The following is a 26,743-nucleotide window of genomic DNA, read 5'->3' on the forward strand; positions in this document are numbered from 1 at the left end:
CTTCCTCTGTGTGTTCACTGCAGCTGGTACAACAGGAAGGTGTCGGGTCCCTCCACAGGGTCCTGAGGTAAATCTGAAGGGTCCTGAGATGAACAGTCACAAACCAGCACACGCAGCAGAAGTCCAGTTTACTCTCAGAAGAAGTGACTTGGTTTCTATGTGTTGCTGTCAGTTCTGTGAAACCAGCTAATTTGAAACAAACAGTCTTTCATCACAGGAAGCGTCTGTTGTTCGGTCGTTGTCGTTTCAGCCCGAGCTGCTGTGACAAAGCATGTTTAACTTCTGCAGAGTGAAAAGCAAAGCCTCTTACAGGGATTAGAGCTTCCAGCAGTCTCTTACCGAGTCAGACAGAAGAGACGAGAAGACGAGACACACAGCATCCTCTCAGGAAAATCACCAAAACTGTCGCGGGACATTTTACGAATCATGAAAATAATCTTGAAGACAGGACGTTACACTTCATCTATTCTGTGTGCTGTGACACAGGGTCATACTGGGGTCGTACTGGGGTCATACTGGGAAAAGAAAGACAAGTTTACTCGTGTAGTACCTCACAACAACAACGTGTTTTACGCGAGACATAAAAATACATGAAAACAAGATATAAAATAAAATAAACAGCTCTTTGTGTTAGAGCTGTGGAGAGCAGTCTAACCTTCGGATTTGTTGCTTGGTTTCTCTCACTGTGTGTAGTTAATAAGAACAAAGTCGATGTTGTAATGTTAATGTCGTTAATACCAGTCAGGATTGCGGGTCATGAGTGACACAGCATGGCATTGCGTTGTGAGTTCCTGAGAAGCAGGCAGTCCTCGGCGATGTGTAGCAGCCTGTCTGCGGTGGACGTGCGTCATCTTCAGGACAGAGGTACAGGACACTGCCTCCGAGGACCTGCTTCCTGTGTCCACAGATCTGTCTGTCTTTCCACAGACACAAAGAAAACGGGAACAGTAAATCAATAAATCAGTAAATCAGTGAATACAGTGAAAATGTCGCGTTAGGCTGTGAACTGTAGGCGGCGACACAGACCAGCTCTCCTCACGAGCTGACTCACCTGTGCAAAATACGTTTTTAAAAAAAGAGGGGAATTAAATGATGTTGCTGTCACAATAAAAGCTTCCGTTTCAGGTCACCTGTGAGAACTAACCAACTGGATATATATGTATACACACATTAAAACAAAGTGTGTGTGTGTGTGTGTGTTTCCAATTAGCTGATAAAGACAGACAGATAGATAGATACACATACATAGATATATCTATTTTTTAAATAAATCTATTATATTATAAAATATCTAAAACCTTCCAAAAACTTTATTTTGAAAAGTAAAAAATTCCGCCTACGTCATCCTGGACTTCTCAGGTAAGCGGCGCGTGTTCCCTCCGATCAGACGCGGAGGAGGAGGTTTCGCGGACGACACGCTCCTGACGTCGTTGCGTAAATCCGTGTTTCCAGTGAAGTGAAGCCCGTTGGGTTTCTCCTCGTGTGATTTTGGGCTCTCGGTGCTCAGGAGGAAGCTGAGGAGCTAAAGAGCTGGTTTGCGGACAGTCGGAGGACCTGAATCATGCCGCTGTACGGTGCGTTCACCGCGCTCCTTCTTCTGATCAGCGCAGTTTCTGCTGTGACAGGTGAGTTGATCGAGCTGTAACAGAGACTGTATTATAATACACAGGTGTGACTGTACACACACTCAGCGGTGGCAGAGGCGCTGAAGAAGATTTGTGAATAGTAGGTGTTTTTGGTACTCAGGTCTAGAACTGGAACAATTAGTCGGTTAATCAAATAGTTCATAGACAGATTTAATTGGCACTTTAGAAAGAAAAAGTATGAATCTGCTGTTTTTTCCTGTTTTATATCCTGATAAACTGCTGATCTTTGGGCACTGGACTGTTCTCTCAGTGACCCAGGAAGTTCTGGCATTTAATTGCCCGGTCGATCCGCAGATCAGTGGGTAATAAACATATTTGTCTACAGGATCTACATTAAACCTGATTAGTGCCGGAATATTTCTGCTTTTTAAAAAAAAAAAAACATTTCCTTTATTCAAAGAGCCGGTCTCACAGAGACCAAGATCTCTTATCAGGAGACACCTGTACAGGTGAGAGGAATGAGCACGGATACACACACAGGCATCCGCAAAACACAACATACACAAACCAGTGGTTCAGCATTAAACTAAGAGAAAACAAGCGGCATTCAGGACGCTCGGTCTGTCTGAAAGTTTTAGTCTGCACCAAAGCACGTGTTAAAAGACGAGATGCATGTAGCAGAATATTTTCTATCAGAGAAGTGCACCGGTTCACCGGAGGGAAGACAGAAGTCCCGTCCCACAGTTTAATAACTGCCTGTACTTGAATTTCTGGGTCTGCCTCACGTTCCTCCCCCGCGCTGTGGGATTTCCCAACAAATTTTATTTTACTTTCTGCTTAATAAGTTTTTTTGAGAGCAGTTGACTCATATTTCTTCTTCATTTCATTATGATGAAATGATGGTGACTGTTTCCGGATGTCCCCACCCGCACCACCCTCTGTCCTGTGGCCAGGCTTCTGTGTTACTACGTTTTGAATAAAATCTTGACACGGTAACACTTCTCCGTCTGAGCTGCGGAGTGAAGCATCCTCACTCTGTGGTTTCTTATCGCTCGCCTGAGCAGCTCCACACTGTCCGAGAAGCTCAGATTAACGCAGCACAGCGCAGCACAGGTGGAGGCAGGGAGCATCTCAGCGCGTCAGCACACTGTGAAAGAAAGGTGAAGTCTGGATTCACCTGGTGAAAAGGTCACGTGACAAATACCTGCTGACACGGTGCATATCAGGGAAGGACTGGCTGCTTCATTCAGACCACTGTGCGGGTCACCTTTAATCAGGTGCCTTTGAAATGTAATCATGGAAAATGTATGTATAAGCGGCCGAAAGTATGTGGTCACACTTCTGTGTAAGTGTTAGTATCAGTGTCCACAGAGTTTTTGTGCTTGTCTCTGGTTTCTGACTCTGTGGCCCTGTGACCCGTGGTTCCTCCCTCCTCAGGCAGCCTTCCACCGGAGCCAGTGCTCCCTGAGATACCGGCTGACTCCGGTGGAATGCTGAGGAGCAACCAGAAAGCTGCTCTTCTACACCTGCTGCCATACGTGTGCTTCTTCACTGCTGCCAGCTACAACACAGTGACGGCACAAATGAATGCTTCGCCCTGTGTGTCGAAGGAGAAAGGAGTGGAGCATTAAAGGCATGTTACAGGAATAGCTAGGTCAAAAGTATGTTGTGCAGCTGAACACGCACCTCCTGCGATGGTAAATTAGATCTGGGTTTTGTTTTTGTTGCTGTGTACGGGTGTATGAAATGTTTCAGTGTGTGTGGATGCAGCCCTCACCCAGCTCGTTCCTCGCAGCTCATTTAACAGTTTGAGTTTGATACTATAACTCTGGGAATTTTTTTTTTCCCTGAGTGACTGTGAATGCCAGGGGCCACAAAAGCCCCAGGTTTATTCCAGACCATCGCATGTCAATGACTAATCTGTTAGAAATCTGCACCACTGAATCAGGTCCTCTTCCTCTGCCAGGAGAACCTGTCAGAGGGACTTTCTGTCCAAATCTAGTTTTAACACCTGAACTGTTTTAGTTTATATTGTGGTTGTTTGTTTTAAAGTTGTGTTTTCTTTTTTTTTTTTTTTAAATCAAACTGCTCTATTTTTTTTTTCTGTGTCCAATAATGAAAACACAGCGAACCTCGAAGCAAACGTTATATAACTCCACCACAGGAGAACTGTAAGGCTTCATTATCAATACATCTGACCAGTGTTTAATCGATTGTTTAGTCTGTAGAATGTCACAGAATAGAGCCCATCACCATTTCCTGAAGTTCAAGTTAATGCATTTACTTTTTTGAGTTGAGTTTATTATGACAGAAAAACATTGAGATGTGAGAAGCTGGTACCAGTGAACGTTTCTGAAACTTTATTATCAAAATTATTTTCAATTAATTGAATTTGATTAAAACTAGAGCAAAGCTGACGAGTGTCCAGAAATGAAGGGTTCATCTGCTGGGGAACACGACTGTGCTCAGTATATGTCACTGCAGTGCGCTCAGTGGGTTTCTTGGTTGGGGAGTCCTCGTGGTTTAGAGTCTGGGATCTGAGATCTGTGTCATTTCCTTCATCTTTCTTTTTAATGGTTTTGTACTCAGGTAGAAAATCCCGCCACAGCACTCGTGTACGTACAGTTTTCTGAAGCAGTACTTATCTATGGGTCTTCTCTTTTTTCCCTATTTGCAGTTCCGTCTCCAACAAATGTGACTGTGAGCTGTCGAAACCTCAAAACCACAGTCAGCTGGGAGTACGGCGAACAGCAGCCGCAAACCCGCTTCAGTGTAAATATCACGTCATCCGCTGGGTAAGACGTAACTGACGTTCTGCTGCCCTATGTGAATTCTATTTTCAGTGACTGAAACCTGCAACCTGTCCAATGAAACTTCTGGACTTTGTTTTTGGATTAACTGACACATGCTCTGTGTTATATTTATATTTTTCTATTTTCTTGCTTTTATTTAAGGCAATTCATCGGTGAAACCACAGAGCATCAGTACGATCTGAGCCATTTCATCTGGGAATCTGAGGACCACTACACAGGCTACCATTCTGTCACTGTAACTGCCATACAGGGAGGCAAAAGGTCTAAACCAGTACAGACCCAGTCTTTAACCTTTAATGAGAAAACCCTGGCTCATATAAAATGTAAGTGATGTTTGAGTTATAACTTTTCTTTGTCTAGTTTCTCTTGCAGAGAAAAGCACTTAAACTTCTCCTTACAGGTGCTCTGGATTTCCCTCCTGTGAATCTGACTGTAAAGGACTCGCTGACCACAGTCAGTTTCTACAATCCCTTCCACTTCTACAGAGAACTGAAACAGGCCAGCACATCCAGCACTGATGTCTTTGAATTCAAGGTCTCCTCAGTTGATGTGAGTGCTGTAAATTTTTAAGAGTTAAGTAGCAGTTTCTTAAAACTGCTTTATTAGTTAGCTCAGTTTAATAGCTTTGTCATTGCTTCTTTCATATTATTTTTAGAGGATGGTGCTGTAGGAAGGCTCACCAAAATGTAAAACATTATGTAAACGATTATTTTTGAATAGTCAATTTCTCTGCCTGTTACTTCTTTGATTATTATTTTGATTCTAAGGTAAAAGGAAGGTGACCTGTTTGTCAGCCTGAGAGTCGAAAACAAAGAGATTGTGCGTTTACAATAATGTCGAAGAGTCGAGCAGCGAATGTTTGTGCCTCATAAATATCCTGAACAATGAATCAACAAAATGCCTGGAAATAAATTCCCTGTCCGCGAGCTCATTAAGTAACCGACGAATCGTTTCAGCCGTAGGCTCATCCTCTGGGGAGACTGAATATGTTTAGTGTAGTATTAGTATCAGTATAATACAACACACTGGAGGTCAAATGCTCATTCATTATTTTAAAAATCTATAATGAATAAAAGGTTAATAATCTGTGTTTGATGACTTTCAGAAACAGTTTGACTGCGGACTGAAAGACATCATTTGCAGATGTGATATTTCATTGCCTGAGGGTGTGGAGGAGTGTGTCAAACTGAGGGGACAGCTGTCTATTGGAAACCGTGTCAACACTGTGCTGGTCAGAGAGACAGGCCCCATCTGTCCCAGTGAATCAACTGGTAAGTCTGAACTGGGAAGGTGTCTTCGTAGACATAAACAAAAGCTGTTGTAGAAACTTAATTAAAAACAGTGAAAATAATGTGAATTATTTTTTTTCATCACTCAGTGATGTCGAATAAATAAACCGTTTGTTCCTACGTTAACATGAGGCCTCGGTCTGAGTCAGACAAATCCAGCCGACCTCTGCCAGTCTTATCTGCTCAGGATCTGGCCTTTGTGTTTCACACAGTTTCCTTGTTGAGCTGCAGCGGAGGGTTCGTCACTCAGGGAGTGACTCTGAACCTTAACCTCTTTAAGCTCACGTTCAGATGAACTCGCTGTGGAATGTGTTTTTGTGCTCTTACATCGAAGGGAACTACTCATGTCCGGAACGAACCGGAGGAAGAATTACAGCTACAAACGTTTTCTAAATCCTAAAATGTTCTAACAGTGAAACTACATTTTTATTTTTTTATTGCAGAGGCCCATTTAATCACACTTACTATACTGCTGTGTGCCCTCGTCCTCGTAATCACTCTGGTGACACTTGCCATCTGTAAGGTGAAGGCCTGGTACCTGAAGACTCCATCAGAGACTCCCAAAGCTCTGGTAAGGCGTCTGACTGGGGGAAAAAAAAGAACATGAGTCATTATGTTGTTTTTCTATCAGTGTGAAACCTTTTGTCTGTCCCTGTCTTCTTGTCACTAAGGTCTTTGACGACGTCAAAACGCACTTAATGTGCAATCCTGGGTCCGACAAAAATGACAGGATTGATATAAAGATTGACAGTCGACGCGACAGGAGCTCTTCAGTCACCTCAGCGGAGGAGGACGACTGTCCCACAGGGAACCAGGACGGCAGCGCCAGCTCGGCTTCCCTCTGTCTTACCGGCTACATGAGCGGAGGACTTTCAGAGGGCAGCAACGGGGAGATGGAAACTGTGGGGTTGATGTGTGAGGGACAAGGGACAGATGAGGACTCTGCAAACAGCTCTGTGGACACAGAGTGTACTTCCATTAAAGAAGAGGAACCTGGGTCTGTCTACGACCGGCCACAGTTTATGCACACGGACATTGGTGATGGAGACATTGTCGACTGTTACACCAAGAGATAAAAGGGCGGTTAGACGCCGAGACACTCAGAGACACAGGTGCCTCCCATCTATTCCCCGTCACCCTCAAGCCCTTCGTTCTACTGACTGCACTGTCAGGAAGCTTGAATCTAAAACTTGGCGTGGATGAAAACGAGTGATGAGACAAACTGCCGTCTGCCATTAAAACCACGTGTACATGTTTGGTTGCTTTGCCTCGTTGCTGTTTTTGGAGGCGAGCACAGCTTCGCAGCCTGTGCAGACATTTTGCTGTGCACTGAATAATCTGGAGTGTGACTTTTCACCCATTCACCGTTTTTTTTTTCCTCCTAATGATGACACGTCCATCGACTGTGGGGTTTGTCACCGGGAAACGAACCGGCGAGCCTCCTGTCTCCTTCCAGCAGCTTTGCACAGGCCTGTCTCTGGATCTCTGTGACGATAACACCGTCCTCGGTCGACCTCAGCTCCCGTGGAATTTTATCAGATTGTCGTCAATGAGCGGCAACTTCAAAGCACCACAGGGGATTTTTTTTTCCTCAGGGAAACAAACAGAAGAACAGATCAGAAGCTGTGTAAGGACTTTGGATGATTTTGTTGTTGTTGTTGTTTTTTTTAGCAGGGATTTAAAGCAGCAGTTCTAAGTGTAGCTGTTCATGAAGCGAGGAGGCTCCATGTGTTTTAGTCTCAAGTGGTATCCATGATATATCCAATCATGTGATTAGTTCTGGTTTTAGTCGCCCAGGTTTAATGCATGTCTCAGATTTCTGGGACCATCCCAACACAGGGAGGACGGACAGTATTTCGGTTGTGCTGTTCACAGATTTGAAAAACCTGTAAGACTCCCGGCTGTTTCTCTGTCTGAACTATTCACAGCAAAGTGTGTGGATCGTCCACAGCAAACACAGAACTTTATTTAAATTTACATGTAAATTTATTCAAAGCCTGGACAAATAAAACCACGTCTACATGGTTAGATACCAGTAGAGATAAATAACAGAATGTTTTTAATTGCGTTTGAGTGACTGGACCCTTTTAACTTTTAATATCTTTGAAGGTTTTAAATTGTTTGTAAATTAAACCGAGCACCTTTCACTGTCTGGACTTTCCATTCCCAGCAGCAGATTAGCAGGTGCCATAAATACCTGTCAGGCTCACAGACAGCGCCACACCTCATTACTTGTCACCACTTACGTGCATTTACTGTACTGTATTTTACCCCCTGCTGCTGTTGGGCAACACGCGACCTGCAGAACTGGCTCTGTACAAAGTGTGGGAGTGTTTTTCTTTTGTTTGCATCAGGAAGATCAGATTTGTTGTGTGCGATCCCTCAGGGCTGCTGAACATTTTGTTTTTTATTATTTTTTTTTAAATGCTACTGATGTTTGTTCAAACCTTTGTTGGTTAAAATTCAATTTTATACAACAAAGGTTTTTGTTAATGATGAAATCATTTTACAGTTAAACACCAATCGATTTTACATCTGTAACTATGCTGAGCACAAACACTTTGTCTGATTTTAACACCAACATGAGGGTGAAATTCACTGACACCACACCTGATGCTTGTTTGCATGAGAGGAAGGAAAGTCTACCTGTTGCTGTGCATGTCCCCTAGGGGATGAATCTGGAACTATCTATCCATCCATTCATCCATCCATTCATCCATCCATTCATCCATCCATCCATCCATCCATCCATCTGCCAGAGAGTTTGTGCTCTGGTGTCGATGTCATGCATGAAGTAAACAGCCGTCAGATGGATGATTAGAAACTCACCTGAGGAGAAAGAACATTATGATGAGACAGAACTGCTTTCAGGTGTTTTTAATAAAGAGATGTTGATATTAACTCCAAACAGGAAGTAACTTTTAATTTTCCAATAAAAATCCTGGTGATATCAGATCAGTATTTTTTTTTATCAATACCTTATTTTGAGGAGTATGAACTTTTCTTCTTCAAACTCTTTGAAATGTTCACTTGCTTGTTCACTTGCTGGCAGAGTTAAATGAGAAGACTGAGCCACTCTCTGTCTGTCAGATATGAAGCTCCCACCAGCAGCTGCTTAGCTTCACACACACACTGGAAACAGCTGGACTGGTCAGGTCACCAGTTAATTCTCTCTAAGTATCAAACCTACGTGTAAAAACAAACAGGAGCCTCTTTGGTTTGTTAAAGTAATGATATAATGTGGTGATTAGGTGGATTTCTTCTTATCTCCGGACAGAGCCAGGCTGTTTCCCTGTTCACAGTCTGAGCTAAGTTAGCCGGTTACCAGTGTGCAGGTCAGAGAGCAGAATTCACTTTGGCCTCTTTGACATGAGCAGCTGCCAAACTCAGGGTCGGATGAGAGATGGAACGAGAGCCGAGCTGGTTTAACCAAAGTTAAATTAGAGTAACTTTATTTCTGCTCTGGTCTACAAACCCAGAGCCTGTCCCCTCCCCCCCTGTCTGTCCTGTCTTGTTTGGGGTTGTTTGACGTCCTGTCAGCTCCACTGAAGTGAAGCGCAGCGTGTCCACTGGTGACGCCACCAACGGGTAAAGAGTCTGTGCGGGCAGAGCGTCGGCTGTCAGCCGCTAAAGCTTCAGGCCTTGAATGTTCGTTCTCAGGTTCAACATCTGCTTCTCCTGTCGCAGTTTTTCTTCCTTGAACGCCGTCTTGTTGGCTTTCTTCTCCGCTCTCCTCTCCTGAGCAAACACACATGCAGAATTTTACACTTTGTACTGTACAAGTATGTTCATGTCGTAATCAGTGCGGACAGCTCCTCCTCCACAGTTGGAACATTTCCAGTGACCTAAAGATCAGCTGCAGTGAATTTATTCAACATTTGGACGCTGTGCTTTTCTGTTTGGTAAAGGATTGTGTTGGTTCCATCCTCCGTCTGTGGCTCTCAGCTCTAAACCCACTGGCTACTGAAAATGTAAATGTGTTTTTAACGAGAACAGTGGACTTGCTGGGGACTACTCTCAGCCTCCTCCCGTCTTCGTCTCTCACCTTGCGCTCGTCTTTGATGGCCTGCTTCCGTGCCTTCCTCTCCTCCTTGCTCTCCTCTTTATTCCGGGGCTGGGTGGAGACGCGAGGAAGGTCCGAGTCGTTGATCATCGTCATGCGCTCCGCCTGCTTGGCTGTCAGGCCTCTGGCGGGGAGGACGTCCAGAGGGATGCCCGTCTTACTGGACACGTGGATTGGCTTCGGCTGAGGACAGAAAAAAAACCCAAAACTATAAGTCAAAAAGTCAAAAGTGTGATTAAACAAAGACGACTGGCTGCAACAAGCCACAAACCCTGAGATCCTTCACACACGTGCTGTCCCGTTAACTCCTTCATCCTGCTTCAGGTTTTCAGTGTGTGTGTGTGTGTGTGTGTGTGTATAATACACAAAGGAAGGTTTTCATACCTTTGGTGGCTCCTCAATCACTTTGGGTCTGTTATAAATGTTGGAATACGTACCTGGAAAATAAAAAACAATAAGACGGACAGATGAAATGTCTGCAGGACACCGACGTATCTGAGCCACACACTTCTCTCACCATATAATACTGTAAATAACTGAATGCGGTTGTTAATGTCTTCTCTAATCATCTGAGCTGGGACATCACAACCAGTTTCATCAGCTCAGGTCTGAATTTGAAAACGTATCAGTGAGACTGTGACTCGTTTCCCACCGAAAGAAAAAACAATATATATATATATTTTTTTTTTATAAAACTCGAGGAATCAAGACACAAACATTATATTTTCCTGTGCTGACGAGTTTATACATCATCATTTCAGACAGTTTCTAATGAAGCTTTATTACTGCTGGAGTTTCCCACAGGACAGGAAGTGGCCGGAGGGGAGCGCCTGTGTCATATTTCCAATCAACCATTGACTAAATAAGGATTATCGCACTGATAAGGAACAGATAAGATTTTAACCTTTGGATTCCAGTGAAAACCCATAAAGGTCTCAGTTCAACTACACTGATACTGAGCTGAAAATGTAAAAATGAAAATACTACAGTCCAGATCCTGACGTCCACACCAACAATCCCCCTCCTTCCAGCTCAGGCACTGACTGTTCTGGGATCAGCTCCACATATTCAATATTTTATTTATATTTCAGTTTTATTTGATGTGTGTAACAATGTGCTTGTTCTGTTTTACTGAGTTGTTGTGTTACGGCGGACGGCAGGGAGCCAATCATCAGTCAGCAGCTTATCTCAGCACAAACCCTGGACAGACGCACAGCAGAGCGTGTCCAGCTGCGTCCACACATCGTTAAACCATGTGTGAAAATAACCCCGAGCCCCGGACGAGTGAAAGCTTCACCCTGCGGCAGTTACAGCTCAGACTGTACGAGAGGAAACCGAACTCACTGATGATGGTCTCACAGTCCCACTTCTCCTCTGGAGCCTCGATAACAACAGTGTCCATCTCCTCTTCCTCCTCTTCATCCTCCTCCTCCTCCTTCACAACAGGAAGTTCTTTGGGACCCAAGTCATCGGGTCTCTGGAACCTGAACCACAAGCAACACACAAAGCAACACGCCAGCGTCATGTAAAGCAACTTCTTCCTCCAAAAAACAACAATCTGTGTCAGAAAAAATCAGGTTGAATCAGATGAAGAAGATAAAACTCACTCACTCTTTCTCTTTCTGTTTGAAGTAGTCTTTTATGACTTCCTCCAGGCGAGCGCTGTCCGGCTCGATGAAGCCCTCCAGCTCGGCGTTGTCCAGAGCGCCAATCTCATCGTCGTCGAACTGTTCGTAAAACTGAAACAACGAATCAGACGCTGAAGTTTTAGGCAGAGTTTGAAACGTTTGCAGAATTAAGGCTTTTTGAAGAGGAGAGGGTTTTTGGCGGTGGGTGTTTTCATGTGGTACCGCACAGTGATCGCTGGTATAGCACTCAGTCAGAGGGGTGTGTTATGACGGGGCTGGACCTGGTCCGGGACCTGGTCTGGGACCTGGACTCCACAAATGGTTTCACATTAACAAGGACGCACAGATCCAGCTTTCTGCTATCGTTACACCTTCATGGCTTTTCCATGTCAGTCCCTCTGGGCTGGTGCTGTCTGCTGTGAGTTCACCTCTTGTGGGGGAGTAACTATGGCAACTTGTGTGTGTACAGCGTGATGACGTGTACACATCCTACAGGAGGTGATTCTGAGCAAACATCCTGCACACACTGGTGTCTGGTTGGCACATTGTTCCTGTCACTGGTCCGTGATGCCTCCACACGAGGCTGTTCTCTCGTCTCTGCCTCGTATTTTTAGTTTTAATAATTGATGACGCTTCCTTGTGTTAGTAAGCTTTCCTTAGACCAATTCACCCACATACCATCGCAAATAACAAAAGACACAAGTCGGACCAGTTACACCAGACATCCTATGACTAAACAGCGCTGTGACTGTAGTCACACCAGCACACAAACACATAAACACATATTTTAACAGGACATTAGTGTATCTCAGGAGTCCACACACCCAGCTAATAAAAACTGAAATATGAAATTAAAAGTAAATACTGTACAATTTGCATCTTAACCTCTGTGTTTGTAATCATGTAGTTTTATTTTCTTCTGTCTGGTGCGATGATGAATTTTGTCCATTAACCTGAGAACTGTTCGGATCCCTGTGCGTTAAAGCTGAGAGCAGGTCTGCGGTTTGATCCTGTGGCTTCTTAACGTCTCCTGTCACCTGTTTGATCCTGTTTCTGTCTCTGGCTCTAAGCTGCTTTGTTTGATGTGCAAACAAAACTATGAAATTATAAAAAACAACACTCATGAAACAAACCTTTGAGAATTATGTAAAAAGCATCAAAGTTTAGTTCCAGCTTTTCTCTGAGTTTTATCATTGAACTGAATATGTTTGGGTTTCGGACATGGCCACGTTCTCCTGTCAGTAACTGACGTGTGATACATTCAGACGTTTCACAGCTGTGAAGCTTCTCCACATCCGTAGCACCCAGACTGCTTCCCACCCTGCTCCAGGTTTATTCCTCCAAAACCAGTTTGAATGAATCAAAGTTCGAACCAGTTCCAGTTCTTTTTTTAAATACACCTGTCAAACCATTTGTGAAACTGTTAAGATAAATAAAGTTCATTCTCAGTTGTGTTTGTACTCAGGACCTAAACGCCTGTTTTTTCCCTCAGAGAATGAAATTTTTTCACTGTCACACCAACAAATACTTGGTACATGACTTTACTCACATTTGTGTCCCATGTTGTGTCACTGATGACAATAATTATAAAGATACCTTATGATAGAGTTAATCAATTAATGTGTCCTAGGTAAATTAATCAATTAAAAGTTAATTGATTCACCTTTTGCTAAAACATTTGGACATTTTGAGTCAATGAACTCCCTGGAATCTGTGGCAGATAATAATAATAATAATAATAATAATAATAATAATAATAATAGTAATAATAATACATCAACAACATTCTTACTGTAGTCTATATTTGTACAACGTGTCTAATACCTGTAAACTAAAACCATCTTTACACCTTCGACTGAGGGAACTGACTTAACGACCTGTTTCAGACTGCGTCTCCGTCGCACTGATCAGAGGTTCAGAAGATAAAAAGTTCACCTTTTCAAAGCGGTCGTCTAACAAGGTGAGCTGCTCGTTCCTCCTGATCACAGACGACGTCAGCGAGTACTCTGTGAATCGACTCTTCGTCTCCTCATCCATGAACAGAAACTCTCGACGTTGTCCTTCCATGTCCTCGTCGCCAGAGAATCCTCCCTCAGAGTCAAAGTCGCCTTCCTCATCCGTGTCCTCCCACTCATCGTCATCATCGCCATCTTCATCATAGTCTCCTCTGTCACAGGTTAAACACAAACAGGGAATCACAGTCAGGGCTGCAGCTAACAGTTATCCTCATTATTATTTAATCCACCCATTGTTTTTTTCAATCAACAGCAGAAATAATGGTAAAACAGCAAACGTCAAAAAAAATGTCAGAATCCGTGAAATGATTCCGATTTCTGTGCATGAGCTCAGGCAGCGAGAAAAACCACCAGACAACTTAAAAAACCCACAAGGTTAAAAAAAAAAAATCATGAAAACAAAACCTGTGAAGAATCAAAAGAAAAATATGTTTAGAGCTCAGTTCCTACTCCAGCTCCACGGTGCCGCTCGCACTGTTCGCTTTGATGATGAAGTCATCATCCAGGATGTTGTCGGGGTCGTCGTAGTTGAAGTCTTCGTCGAGGGCGGCCACGATGTCAGGGTCCATGTCCAGGCGTGGTCCTGAACGAAAACAAAACAAAATGACGACATTCAAACCAGAGGTCATCTTTACAGCAGCTTTACTCTGTTCCAGCTTCTAAAACTGTTTCTTAGATCAGGAAAAGCACAATCACACCAGCTGGTTTAGTGAAACACATAAAATCTAGAACAACAACACTAATTATTAGATCAATAATCATTTCATTTGTAAGGTTTTTAATCTAGAGGATAAGAGATAGACATTTACGTTGCACTACTTCTGCAACTACACAGGATTAACTCCATCAGTGTTGCTGCAGTTCCTCTCCCTCACCAGCAGAGGTCGATAAAGGTCATAAACGACTTCCTGGTATTGTTACCTGAGACGGGAGCAGCTTTGTTCAGAAGTCCCACCTCCTCCTCAAACTCCGAGGCGAACACTGAAGAGGGCAGGTTGATGGAAGCTGCCTGCTCGTCAAACAACAGGAGCACAACTTCAGAAAAAAGTGTCAACGTTTAACCTGCTTTTTTTGTGTGAAGGTACGTGAGTGACGTCCGGGGGTAACAGTGTCTGACCGGCTGCATAAAGAAAATCCTCTTAAATAATTAAACTGAAAGCTGCAAAACTTTTTGGGAGCTTGTTAAACCAGTAACTGAAGTTACTGAAGAAACTGCAAACCTAGAACAATAATCTCAAATGTCTGAACTTTTCTTTTTAACTTCAACAAAAACACTCCGGCTCTGGGAAACCACTTCTCTGACTGAACTCACAGGAAAGGTCTGGTCCGTGTCTCCATCCTCCTCATCATGGAGCTGAACAACTTGTCTGTCGGTGTGCGAGGGTCCGGCTGCCACCAGCTCAGACGGGGCCGACGCCACCTTCAGGTGCTGCAGGTAGTCGTAATTATCATCAAAGAAAACCCCAAATTTCCTCTGCTCCTCGCGTCTCTTCTCTGCTTCCAACTGGAAAACATCAAAATCCCAATCAACCATGGTCATCCCAGGTAATCAGGTAAACTCGTGTTGTCTGCTCGGTTAAATTAATGTGGCTGCAAAATAAATGTGAGCAAATAAGAAAAAGCTACAACAAAAACAAGCAGATTTATTTTTCTAATTTCTTTTCTTAACATGTGAATCGCTGAACAGTTTGATCATCGTCAAGCTCCTTCAAAGAGCATGTTCCTGTGCGGCCGAGCCAATCGTGTCTCAGATATTCAGCCTGTGAGCAGGAGATTTCTACTGCTTTACTTTGAAGGGTCGAAAAAGGTTATGAACCTCAGGTAAATCATCATTTTCACTTTGTACTTATCAACAGAGAGTAACATGACCTTTATTAAAAGCAGGACTGCATCTAAGGATTATTTTTATTACTGGTTCATTTGCAGATTATTTTCTCAATTAGTCGATTAATTCAAACGGTTTGTTTGAAACGAACAAAAGTCCAAAACCCCGATTTCCTCTCTGCAGCTCAGCACAGCAGGTACAGTTGAACTGTACCTGGGTGGCCGGCAGGAGGACGTGCTGTGGCGCTTTCTCATCTGCAGCCAGCGGATCCCTCTGACTCCTGTGAACCAGGTGAAAGGTCACGGCCTTCTTCTTTTCAATGAACGACTTCTTCTTCCGATGAGGCTGAAGGAGACAAACACAGCAGCGGTCAGTGCTGATCGCAGATGATGACGTTACACTGAGGCCCCTGGTTTGAGAGCCAGGATGAATCTGGGCAGGAAAGTCAAAGAGCATTTACCCATCCTACATTACTCTCTGTGAGATGCCCTTGAGCAAGGCAGGTTGCTGCTTCAGCTGCTTCACTGGGCAGCAACTATTGTTTTCACTGTGGATTAATCTATCGAGTTCGTTCTACATTACTCTATCTGTCGTTTTGTCTATAAAATGTAAGAAAACAGGGAAAATGCAGATAGAGCTCAAGGAGGCAGCAACAAATAACCTGTTTTTCATTTTTAAAAATCCTAATCTACATTTTCCAGTTATCAGGTAATGATCTTCGCGGAGGAAAGAGGAAATATGTCAAACTTATGTAAATTAAATTCAACGTTCTGTTTTGATGAAACCAAATGTTTTCAACTTACAGATGAAAATACAAAATGTAATCAACCAATAAGCTGTACTGTGGATCGTAGGATACAAAACAAAGTCAGACAAAAACAAGAGTAAAATGAAGCTGTTGTATATAACTTTTGTATATAACTAAATACACAACTTCAGAACAAGCAGACATGTGGTGTTTTCTACCAGTACGTTGTTTTTCGTGGCTTCACAGGACTGACGTTAGCTAACAACATTAGCTAACATTAGCTAACAACATTAGCTTGGTGTAGAAATGTTAGCTTACCATCTTGTCGCGGAATTTCTGACGGTTTCCTCCGACTGGTCGAGTTTAAAGCTCCTCAAACCTCAAACTGCGGGAAGCTGTTACAACAAACAACCGAGGATAAAGTCCAGAAAAAGAAGCGGCTGCTGTTTGTCCACGCCGGAGACTCCTTCACCACGATGCCTCTGCTGCTGCGACCATCACTGGAAGGAACCATTCCATACAACAGGGAGGGGGGGTCCAAAAAGACATTAACGCGCTTCAATACGGAGAGCGCGCGCGATAAATTTAAATCATTTGCCAAAATGTTAGTTTTATGGTTAATGAATGATATACAGCGGATATGTACGTTTCTATTAATTTAATTCATGTTGCCGTAGACTGCAACTGCAGACCCTTTCCAGGATGGACTTGTTGGTATGGTCCAAATCTCCTCGGTTCTTTTTCTCTATTCATTCACAGGTGGTTATAAAGGTGGTGATAAACCGGTTTACAGGTGCACTACCGCCACCTGCTGGACGGAAGAGAGGAGCAAGGAGTCGGCGGGTTGATAAAGTATTTCGCATGAGACGATGAAAACATCCTTATTTTCACACTGACATAATTATTCTTTACATATGATATGTGAGCGTGATATAATAGTATTATGTAAGTATGTGAACGCTGCAGATTACAGGCCGTTTGTAAGGTTTCTGTTTCTGTTTGTTCACATTTAGTTCACATTCATCACCTACATGCATTCAGTTCAAATAAATTCAACTCAGTTCAATGAACTGTCAACAACATCTAAAGTATGTTTTATGAAATGAAGAATTATGTCATCATTTGTGTGTGTGTGTAAAATGGGCGTAAAAGAATGTCAGACTCAGTTATAACTAAGGTGTGTCGGTGCACAGCAGTTACCAGCTTCTACTGAAGCTTTGTCACTAAACACAACCAGGCCTTTTTCCTAGAAAACATTTTGTCACGTCACAGATGTAAATAATCAACAATGTGTGAATTCTCTTGGCTCAACAGAGAAATCGTCAGTGTTATTAATAACAACCCCTGGATGTAAATAAGCTGTCTACTGAGAAAAGGTTTTTTTTTTCACCACCCATCAACACATCACTCCGGTGTTTTTCCATTTCTCAGTTTAAACATGAATGGTTATAAAGGGATTCAGATCCTGTTTGTCCAGTTCAGTCGACGTTTTTTATGTTCTAAAAAAAGACCTGCACACAATCTACAATCTACACAGCTTTTACATTGATCCTCTGGCTTAGAGATTATTTTCATGCTCTCCGTGCTTATTATTATCTGCTTTTTCAAAACAACCCTCTCGGGGTCCGTTGTGTCGTGAGCTGATTAATGGCAAAGAATTTATTTATTTAAGTAAAATCATCGGATGGGAAACATCTGTTTGGTGGAGGTTAATCAAATGTTTTTGAATTTACAATGTTAAATGTAGTGGAGTAAAAGTACAGTATTGTCCTTTTAAATGTACTAGAACATATATAAAGTTAAATCGAGTACCTCAGAGTTGCAGTAATGTACAGTAATAATAGTAAAATTAAAGTCTGTAATTTTTCTTTACATCAAAGACAAAATTTTTATTCCAAATTTATCTCCATTCATGCAGAGAGCAGAAAAAAATAAAACAATACCCCCCCACCCCCCCAGCTCAGACAGCATCTCACATTATTTGTCCAGTGACATTTCAAAAGGGAATTTGGATCTGGAGAAAAAAAAAGTGTGTGTTTATCATTGCGGCCTCTTTATGACCGTGTTTGTTCTTCTGGTGGCTTCTGTTTGTCCTCACACGTTCATCGACAACATCAGGAACTACGGAGGTAAAGAGAAAACAAAGTGCAGTTATATCGCATGAACCTGATCACAGGACCTGGGTAAATCCCACCTGTCTCGTATATCAGGTGAGGTAAAACAAACACTTGAGCATTATTTGTAAAGAAGAATGGAGTCAGGTGTGATGTGAATGTGGTTTTACCTGCATGATGTTCATTCTCACCCGCCCCCTCTGGAATTTGTCCATAGCTTGGAAAGCTCCTGGTAAAGAGGAAGAGCGTCAGTCAGCACAAAACGTTTTTCTAACACCAACGAATATTTACACTGATGGTTCTGAGGCATCGATGTTTGTAAAGATAGAGGAGGAATTTATTTGAATGTCTTTTTTTTTTTTTTTTACGCACTGAACATGTTCTCCAGACGCACGATGCAGGTGAGGTAGTCGTCGAAGTCGATGTCGTAGTTGGGATCAGCAAACCTGAGGCCGATGAGCTGCAGGAGCTGGTTGTTCAGGTGCATGCCTTCATGGGAGCAAAGCAGCTGTGTTTTACGGCGCATTAAACGTGGCAGTAACGGATGTGTTCTTCAAATATTTCATCGGTCAGAAAAAAAAGGTCAGCCATGCACTGGCTTTAACTGGAGCTTTCAGCTGCATCTCATGGTCTTCCTTAGTGGACAGGGTTTCTTCATTTGTCATGGAGACTCAGCTGCGTAACCTCAGTCCACTAAGGAAGACGGTGAGATGCAAAAGCTGCTGCTGTGAACCCTGAGTTCACATTTTCCTGTCAGATGAAATTAATTTCATCGTGACATTTATTTACATGTTAAACAAACCGTCCTTGGCGTGAATGAAGTAAAACATGAAAACAGTCTCAAAGTCTGAACAGCGCTCAGTCTGAACTCTCACCTGCAGCTTTGAGAGCACTGCGAAGCTCGTAGGACGACATCTTCCCCGACCGGTCGGTGTCAAAGGACAGGAAGAGCATCTGCAACAACACCACACGTTCAGCCACGTTCTCAAAACGTCCACCGCCAGAGCTGATTCACAGGTTTACCACACAAATCAACACCTACAATCCACTTCTTCATCTTTTCCCAGAAGACCTTAAACTCCTGGAACTCCAGCTTCCCCGTGTTGTCCACCTGGTTCGCTGCGTCAAGGAAAAGCCTCAAAGTTCTGAAGTTAAAAACTAGAAATTTTAACTTGAATCGACTTAAAATAAAAAAAACATTTATGTTGATTTATTGAGAAAAGATTCGCTGATTTCACTACGCTCCTGTGTAATGTTTGACAGTGTGAGAGTCTGTGATCTTCATCTATCCTGACGTGAGTCAGTCAGTGGGAGGATACGTCCATCAGGTTGATGATGCTGTGGCAGGTGCTGAGACTCAGGCCGTCAAACTTGATTTCTTTCCCTGAAGACAAAGGATTAAAATGGTCAGTTATCATTCAACAAAACATACAGTCTCATTTTATTTGGTTAATGTTTCGTTAAATGTTTAATGAGCTTTGAGGTTATGGAGGCGTTGGCTGATGTAAGAATCATTCTGATATGATTTATTATTGCTAGTGTTATTATTTGAAATGTTTTCCTTTCACGTGTGGACAGAATCGCTCGTTCCTGATGAAATACAGTGTGATCAGGACTTTGACTGTTTCCTTTACTTACGTCTGCTGAGAACGCCGTTGAGCATCTGCTGCAGCTCCCTGACAGAGATGGCTTTGTCCTGCACACACACCAGAGTTGGGAAGAAAACCTTAAAGTCATACACACTGATGCCAAACACAGACATTAGCACATATTATCCCCTTATAACAGTAAAACATTAGCACACAGGAATCACTGATTCAGGCAGGTGAATGAATGAATGAATGAATGAATGAATGAAGGTGTGGGATGTGGTTGAGGAAGCTGGCGACACTGGGACCAGTGCATTCACTTGGATCTGTCCTTCCCAGTGCCTGAGGGGGAAGAACTCCAGTGTCTCCTCGGGTCCAGGTCCTGTTCCAGACCTCTGCTCTTTCAGCCTGAGGTTGAATCTGATGAAGGCGAAGCTGATGTTTTCTTACCGCACCAGCCAGCTGCTCAAACAGCCGCCTCAGTCCTCTCTCCTCATCTGTTTCCTCCTCGGGAGGGTTGGGCATGGGCGGCTGGTGGAAACAACACAGCATCAGCACAAGCAGACATGACCGGCTGATCGGCTGACTGATTCATTATCAATCTACTTACATCCGGCAGGTCGGCATCGACGTCGCTTCCCATCTCCCTGTGCAACAGAACAGAATTTTATCCTCATCAGTTTGAACGAAGATGACTGATCTACTTCCTCTTTTATCTTTTAAAAATTCTCTTTGGGTTTTAAATAGTTTGAACTGTTTTGTTTGGTGTCTGACTTTCACCCCTCCTGGTCGAGGCGACACTCAGGACCCAGAGTCGAACACTCACAGTGCCGCCGCCTTTTTCTCAGAGAAGATCCTGATGAGGAAGTCGGCCTCGTGGTGGGGCTGGAAGGTGGTGGGGACCAGCAGGTATTTCCCAGGAGGCAGTGTGAAACGCTCCGACACCTCCCGCATGTTGATGTAGGTCTTGCTACGAGCCTTGGATGCGTGGTAGCGGAAGAAGTCCTTCCCCTGGTGGTCTTCATCGTCCGGAGCCTGAACGGGCAGGACAGTAAATCAGCCTCGGTGGAAAACGTGTGATTATTAACACGTAAAAACACGTGAACCGTGGACACTGCATGTTTGTCCAGGGATTTTGTTTTCGCAGCTCTGTGTATTTACATCATAAACCTAATTTGCTATTTACTCGTGTGTTTAGCATCATAATAACTGTGTTCACAGGCTGTCCTCTGAGGACGTTATACAAGTTAATGTCTTCACATTCACGCCTTAAAATTTGTATAGTTTTTTCACAAATATGTGTTTGTAAGTGTAAACATACGTTTCCTGTAGGACACATTTATTATACAACTTCTGATATGATGTCTTATGTTTGAAATAGATTTTAAACGTTGTTGGAAGTTTATTTTCTGACCTCATACACTGCGAAGCCAATGGTCTCCAGGTCCAGGCCTTCCTTCCTCAGCTTCCGTCGGTTCTTCTGCATCAGAGCGATCACCACGCTGCACACGTCGTCGTCGTCGTCATCGGCGTCTTCCAGCTCCAGCTTGAACTGCGGGTTGGTCCAAAATGTGTCTACGGATCAAAGATGCAGAGTTTTAGAGGACACAAAGACCGGGACATCAACTGAAACAACTGTAATAAGACGACATTTGGACAGTTTAATGCCATGGTCTCATGTTGAGACAAAGGTTTGACGTTCAGGTCGCCATCATCGGCTGGTGGTCTCACCGATGTAGTTCCTGCAGCCTCCAGCGGTGGAGCCTCGGATCCAGTTTCCCTCGAACATGCTGACCTCCCAGTGGCGCTTTGTGTCGTCGCTCAGGGAGTCGGGCGTCATGTTGCAGATCTCCACCTTGTCGTAGTTCCGTTTGAAGTCCTCGAACTCCATCCTGGATTCACAAAGACCATCAGCCTCTTCTCCAGATTCAGCACAGTCGCAAGAGTTTTATCCTCAACAGCACAACGTTCAAAAGACAACGGTGTAAATCATCTTTAAATATTAAAAGGTTGTTCTTGAAACACATTTTGTACAGTTAGATAAAGTTGAACAGAGCCGAACGGATCCCTTCATCTTTAGTTTGGACCGAATTCATGGAGCGGACTCACCAGAATTCACCGTCCTCTGTTGAATTCTGCAGGATGCGAGTTTTTTCTGCTTTGTCCACATAATTCCACTCTCTGGAGCTGAAACACACAAAGGACACACAACAGCGTGTCACAACATGCAGATATGTTCTAACAATAACTGACAAAAAGGTCACACCAGCAGGCAACAATTCGTTTTTCATCGAAGGAATCAAACCTGTTGTAAACTGCGTTTGGATTTTTAGCGCTGGTATCACACGTATGAAATTTTAAAAGGTCTCATCCTGTAAATCAGCAGCTTAACGAGGAACACGTGTCACAGTCCATCCACAGGTACATTTCATGTTTCCCCCCCACGTGTCCAGTCCCCTCAGTCTTACTTGTCACTCCAGGGGCCGTTCCACTCCACCTGACCCCAGGGATTTCTGATCCGGATCAGCTGGACCTTCTGACCTCTGAAATTCACCTGAACATCAATCAAAAGTCAATAAAAAAATTAAGTGCACAGGTCACAAAACTACCATGTGTTCACTTTAAAATCTGGTTTTGTTTGACAGCAACATTATTTAACACAGGCTGCAGGTAAAAACTCTGCACAGAAGAAAAGATCACAGAGACAAGTTCATATTCATGCCGTCGTATGTTTGTCTGATGCAAACAGGTTTTGAAATGAATCTCCTGAAGATGTTCTCCAGGTTCTTTGTGAGATTTCACAGCAGCAGAAAACTCATCAGTACTAACAGGTCTGGGCTGATCATACTGAATCCAGTCAATTTAAATTGAAATTTGGCTCCTGGTGGTGGGTCCTACCTCCTCCAGGCCTGTGATGGAGTACGCGTGTCCCTTCACCAGGCCCGTGGTCGTCTTGGCCTCAGACTCCGCGGAGCTGGAGATCTGGAGAAAACCAAAACACCCAGACAGGTTTAAAACTGTGAGACTAAACCAAACTAAACACATGGATACCACACATTCAAAACAGTTTTTGGAGGGTCTGGTCTTTACATCGATAGAGCATCCCATCATGGAGCCTCTGTCCAGGGCCTTCTTCATGATGGAGAACAGGTCGCTGGGAGCGCTCTTGGTGTCGTACATTTCCCCGACGCCGCCGGTAAAATCCTCCATGGCCTCCATGGTGCTGCCGCCTTTCAGGGACTCGTAGCTGCCGTGCAGTCTAAAATAAAACAAACCGAGGAAAAGACAAAATCACACGTTTCAAACTTAAAGAAGCAAGAAAAGTTTTGGAAAAAAAAAAGTTGATGCAACGTGTTTCATGTTTCTCGTGTTTACTTGGCGTAGGCTTTCTCCAGCAGCGCGCTCCAGAACTCGTTGCTGGAGGCAGAGTGAAGCATGATGAGCTGATTCCTCACCGACGGCAGTCTGTCGTCCACCACCACGTCCAGCCATTTGTTGTGCTGCCAGAACTGAGGGAGCAACAGAGAGAGAGTGTCACTAAACCTGTTTGTTTCTCCAGAGCCTGCAGCTCATTATCTGTGACCTGGAACCTTTTATTCTGTTATTAATGGTTTTTATTCTGCTTATTAGTTTTATATTCGGCTTATTAATGCTGTTTTTTCCGTCCTGATGCAGAATGAGAGAAAGTCTGAATCCCTGAAGAGCATTCAACCGCTCAGCCGGCAGCTCCGCTCACCTGGAAGTGGAAGATGCCGGCGTATCTGTGGTCAAACCCCTGGTCGTGGGGGACGACTCGGGCCAGTGCTTCTTTTTTGAGGGTCAGGGATGCGATGGCTGCCAGGAGCCAGCAGTCCCCTGTGGTGAGAAACAGGTGCATCATGGGTAAATGAGCGACAAACGTGCACATGAACGACACAGAATGACTCGTGCAGTTAACCGGAGCACCGACCGAGCTGTCCCTGACAAATGTCTGTCCTGTCCGCGCCACCCACGATGAACTCCGGGTCGCTGCAGAGCTCCTGCGGAGGGAAGAGAAACAGGGAAGGAACAGGTGAGTTGGAGGACAGGTGAGAGGTGACACTGCTGCCTCTGATAGGTGTGTTCACATTCCAGACATATTAATCAGCCCGAGAGCCCACGGCTCACGCCACACGCAGGCAGCTGAAGCATTCGCTCTGCAGGAACGCCCAACACAGAAATGTGTAGTAACTGTAACGGACGTGACTCCTGAGCTTTACCTGGGCAGGTGAGAGCTGTGGGACGTCAACAGGTAAGAAGCTGGAAATCAGATAAAGGACATGTAAAGAGACAAAAATGTCTCAGTCTGATCAGACAGAAAAAAGGACCCGCGAGCAGCAGCACACTGTCTCACAGCCGCAGTGTCTCACAGCAGCAGACTGTCTCACAGCCACACACTGTCTCACAGCAGCAGACTGTCTCACAGCCCCACACTGTCTCACAGCAGCAGACTGTCTCACAGCAGCAGACTGTCTCACAGCCACAGACACTGTCTCACAGCCACACACACTGTCTCACAGCCCCACACTGTCTCACAGCAGCAGACTGTCTCACAGCCACACACTGTCTCACAGCCACACACACTGTCTCACAGCCACACACACTGTCTCACAGCCCCACACTGTCTCACAGCAGCAGACTGTCTCACAGCCACACACTGTCTCACAGCCACACACACTGTCTCACAGCCACACACACTGTCTCACAGCCACAGACACTGTCTCACAGCAGTTTCCCTGCAGATAACACGGAGGTGTGTGGGGGTAAAGTCTGCGTCCAGAGCTCAGACAGAGGAAACTGCTCTTCGCTCTGTTTACAGTTTTCTTGCAGAACTGGTTTTGCAGCTGCAGCTGAATAAATACGTAATTGCTTTTATTTGTATGAAGAGCAAAAAAAAAAAGTAATTCAGATAAACTTTCACTTCAGTTATTTGGTACCTTAACATTAGTAGTTACTGATTCTCTGTCTGCGCTCACTGAGTCAGGCTCAGTGCAGCAGTGTGTTATTTATCATCTGTTCAGGTTGTTGTGGAACACAGGTTTGATCCCTTAAAGTCAAAGGTTTCTCAGACTAATTAAACTTTAACTGTGACCAGTTTTATCAGTGAAAACATTCCAGTATAAAACCGTCTGTGTGAGCGACTCATCAGATCAACAGTTCACCCAGAAACCACACTGATCTCATTCAACACTTAAAATCTGAGACATGAACGGACAAATTGAACAGATTTCCACTCACACACACACACACGTGTCCTCAGGAGGACACAGTCTGAGACATTTGGATGCTGCTTTGACCACAGCATCAGCCAAAACCCTCCAAAGCTTGAAACCCAAACTGTAAAATGCTGTGTGTACGTACCGTGGGCCTCTTCCATTCAATCTGCACGGGAACGCTCTGGCTGAAGAAGAGCGAGGCGTCGGTGGCAGGGAAGTCTGGGTCCTCAAACAGGACTCCCTTCTGCAGGCATTCCTGCCTCAGCTGCTCAAAGGACTTCCCGTCCGACTGAGTGTCCAAGGCCTGGGTCGAGCCGGAGCCTCTGCCGGACAGAGTGGACTGGAGAGGCATCGTCTTCTTCAGCTGAATGGAGGAGAAGGAGACGCGAGGTGGAGTGTGATGGAGCGAGTCGCCTGCCGTGCGTTTGATGCAGGACGAGCCCGTCGGGTTGGTAGGGCTGGAAGGGACACACCCTCCACACAGAAACTGGTTTGTCCTCCCGTGGTGATGGACCTCGCCCCTGCTGACTCTCCCTCCCTCCCTGTCTTTGGGCTTGGCCTGTAAGAATTCATTCCTGCTGGTTTGGCAGCTCACAGTGATGGAAGAAGTCATCAGATCGTTTACTGAAGTCAAAGCACCAAGATCACCAGGTAAAAACACTCCAGTAAAAACACTCCAGTACAGGTCCTGCATGGAAGATTCCACGTATGTTAGTTAGTTTACTTTCAGTGGCAAACTGAAAGTAAACAGAAGCACTCGGAGCAGAGAAAAGGCCCCTGTGAGTGTCAGGATCCTCGGGCTCCTGACGGGAAAAGGCCCCTGTGAGGGTCAGGATCCTCGGGCTCCTGACGGGAAAAGGCCCCTGTGAGGGTCAGGATCCTCGGGCTCCTGACGGGAAAAGGCCCCTGTGAGGGTCAGGATCCTCGGGCTCCTGACGGGAAAAGGCCCCTGTGAGGGTCAGGATCCTCGGGCTCCTGAGTCCCAGGTCAAGACTAAAGGGCTTTTCCTGTCAGAGGATCTGAGACCTGCAGAGTCTGTAACATCTTTCAAATCACTTTTCAAAGTTTATCTTTTTAATTTAGCTGTTTTATCATAGTTTTAGTTTCCTGGCTTTATGTTTTTGTTCATGCTGACATTTTTTTTATTTGATTATTGTTCAGATTCATTTGTATTTATATTTGAAGCATTGTTGTGGATCTGTTTTCATCTTCGCTTGTCTTCTGTAAAACACATGGTAACATATTATTATCATTCATGCATTAATGTTTACGTGTCGTTGTGTTGGTGACGGTGAAGCTGACCTGAAACTATTTTATATTCTGGCTGCAACTAATGAAAATCCTCATTATGGATCAATCTGCTGCAAAAACATAAGAAAACAGCGAATGACGTCCGTCACATTTACCCAGAACTGAAAAGTGACATTTTCCCAGATCGTGTTTTGTCGTGCGAACAACTTCAAAGATACGAAATCACACAAAGCTGCTACGACAAGATGCAGAACGACGACAGAGATGAACAACGGCTACAAACACATCTCTTTCAGTGTGTGTGTGTGACTTGATGCTACAGAGAAGCAGGTGGAGTCAGGTGGAGTCAGGTGTGCCAGCTTCATCTCTGCCAGTCTGACCCAGTGTAACAGCCACACTGGATTCTTCACATAGCAGAGGATGAGTGTGGATGTACACACAGCTGTGTGTTGTGCTGTGAGATGATCATCAGTGAGACGTCTTTTAAAGCGTCATACAGTAAACGCCACGTGGTCTCAGCTTCTGTAGCGACCACAGTTTCTAATCTCGATTAAAAACACACGTTCTTAACATCCAATAAAAGTAGAT

General features: G+C 44.2%; 3 protein-coding genes across 4 annotated transcripts; 1 reads left to right on the top strand and 2 right to left on the bottom strand.

Annotated features, from left to right (window-relative positions):
• The first annotated feature begins 1,375 nt into the window (after positions 1-1,375).
• On the top strand, positions 1,376-8,641 carry ifngr1 (interferon gamma receptor 1). The gene is made up of 7 exons (XM_041037057.1): positions 1,376-1,625; positions 4,264-4,381; positions 4,541-4,722; positions 4,800-4,948; positions 5,505-5,670; positions 6,132-6,259; positions 6,360-8,641. Exons 1-7 carry the CDS (start codon positions 1,562-1,564, stop codon positions 6,762-6,764), a joined length of 1,212 nt encoding a protein of 403 aa, XP_040892991.1. The 5' UTR covers positions 1,376-1,561; the 3' UTR covers positions 6,765-8,641.
• Positions 8,642-9,284: 643 nt separating this feature from the next.
• On the bottom strand, positions 9,285-16,473 carry ltv1 (LTV1 ribosome biogenesis factor). The gene is made up of 11 exons (XM_041037056.1): positions 16,286-16,473; positions 15,433-15,564; positions 14,707-14,898; positions 14,316-14,403; positions 13,845-13,977; positions 13,315-13,546; positions 11,363-11,490; positions 11,096-11,235; positions 10,136-10,188; positions 9,734-9,934; positions 9,285-9,426 (listed from the first exon to the last, which is right to left on the bottom strand). The coding sequence occupies exons 1-11, from the start codon at positions 16,286-16,288 to the stop codon at positions 9,316-9,318; spliced, it is 1,413 nt and encodes a 470-aa protein (XP_040892990.1). The 5' UTR covers positions 16,289-16,473; the 3' UTR covers positions 9,285-9,315.
• A 1,151-nt stretch (positions 16,474-17,624) lies between these two features.
• On the bottom strand, positions 17,625-25,374 carry capn9 (calpain 9). Of its 2 annotated transcripts, XM_041037055.1 has the most exons (20): positions 25,050-25,340; positions 23,620-23,689; positions 23,407-23,525; positions 23,046-23,179; positions 22,761-22,929; positions 22,569-22,652; positions 22,139-22,224; positions 21,780-21,857; positions 21,402-21,562; positions 21,085-21,245; positions 20,497-20,705; positions 20,281-20,317; positions 20,121-20,201; positions 19,720-19,777; positions 19,401-19,465; positions 19,124-19,192; positions 18,957-19,035; positions 18,454-18,570; positions 18,252-18,310; positions 17,877-18,088 (listed from the first exon to the last, which is right to left on the bottom strand). In XM_041037055.1, exons 1-20 carry the CDS (start codon positions 25,254-25,256, stop codon positions 18,062-18,064), a joined length of 2,070 nt encoding a protein of 689 aa, XP_040892989.1. In that variant the 5' UTR covers positions 25,257-25,340; the 3' UTR covers positions 17,877-18,061. The 2 variants fall into 2 exon arrangements, with proteins under 2 accessions (XP_040892988.1, XP_040892989.1); XM_041037054.1 differs by having other exon boundaries at positions 17,625-18,088; positions 22,569-22,929; positions 25,050-25,374.
• Between the last annotated feature and the right edge of the window lie 1,369 nt (positions 25,375-26,743).

This window comes from Toxotes jaculatrix, chromosome 4 (assembly GCF_017976425.1).
Source record: "Toxotes jaculatrix isolate fToxJac2 chromosome 4, fToxJac2.pri, whole genome shotgun sequence".
Lineage (NCBI taxonomy): Eukaryota > Metazoa > Chordata > Actinopteri > Toxotidae > Toxotes > Toxotes jaculatrix.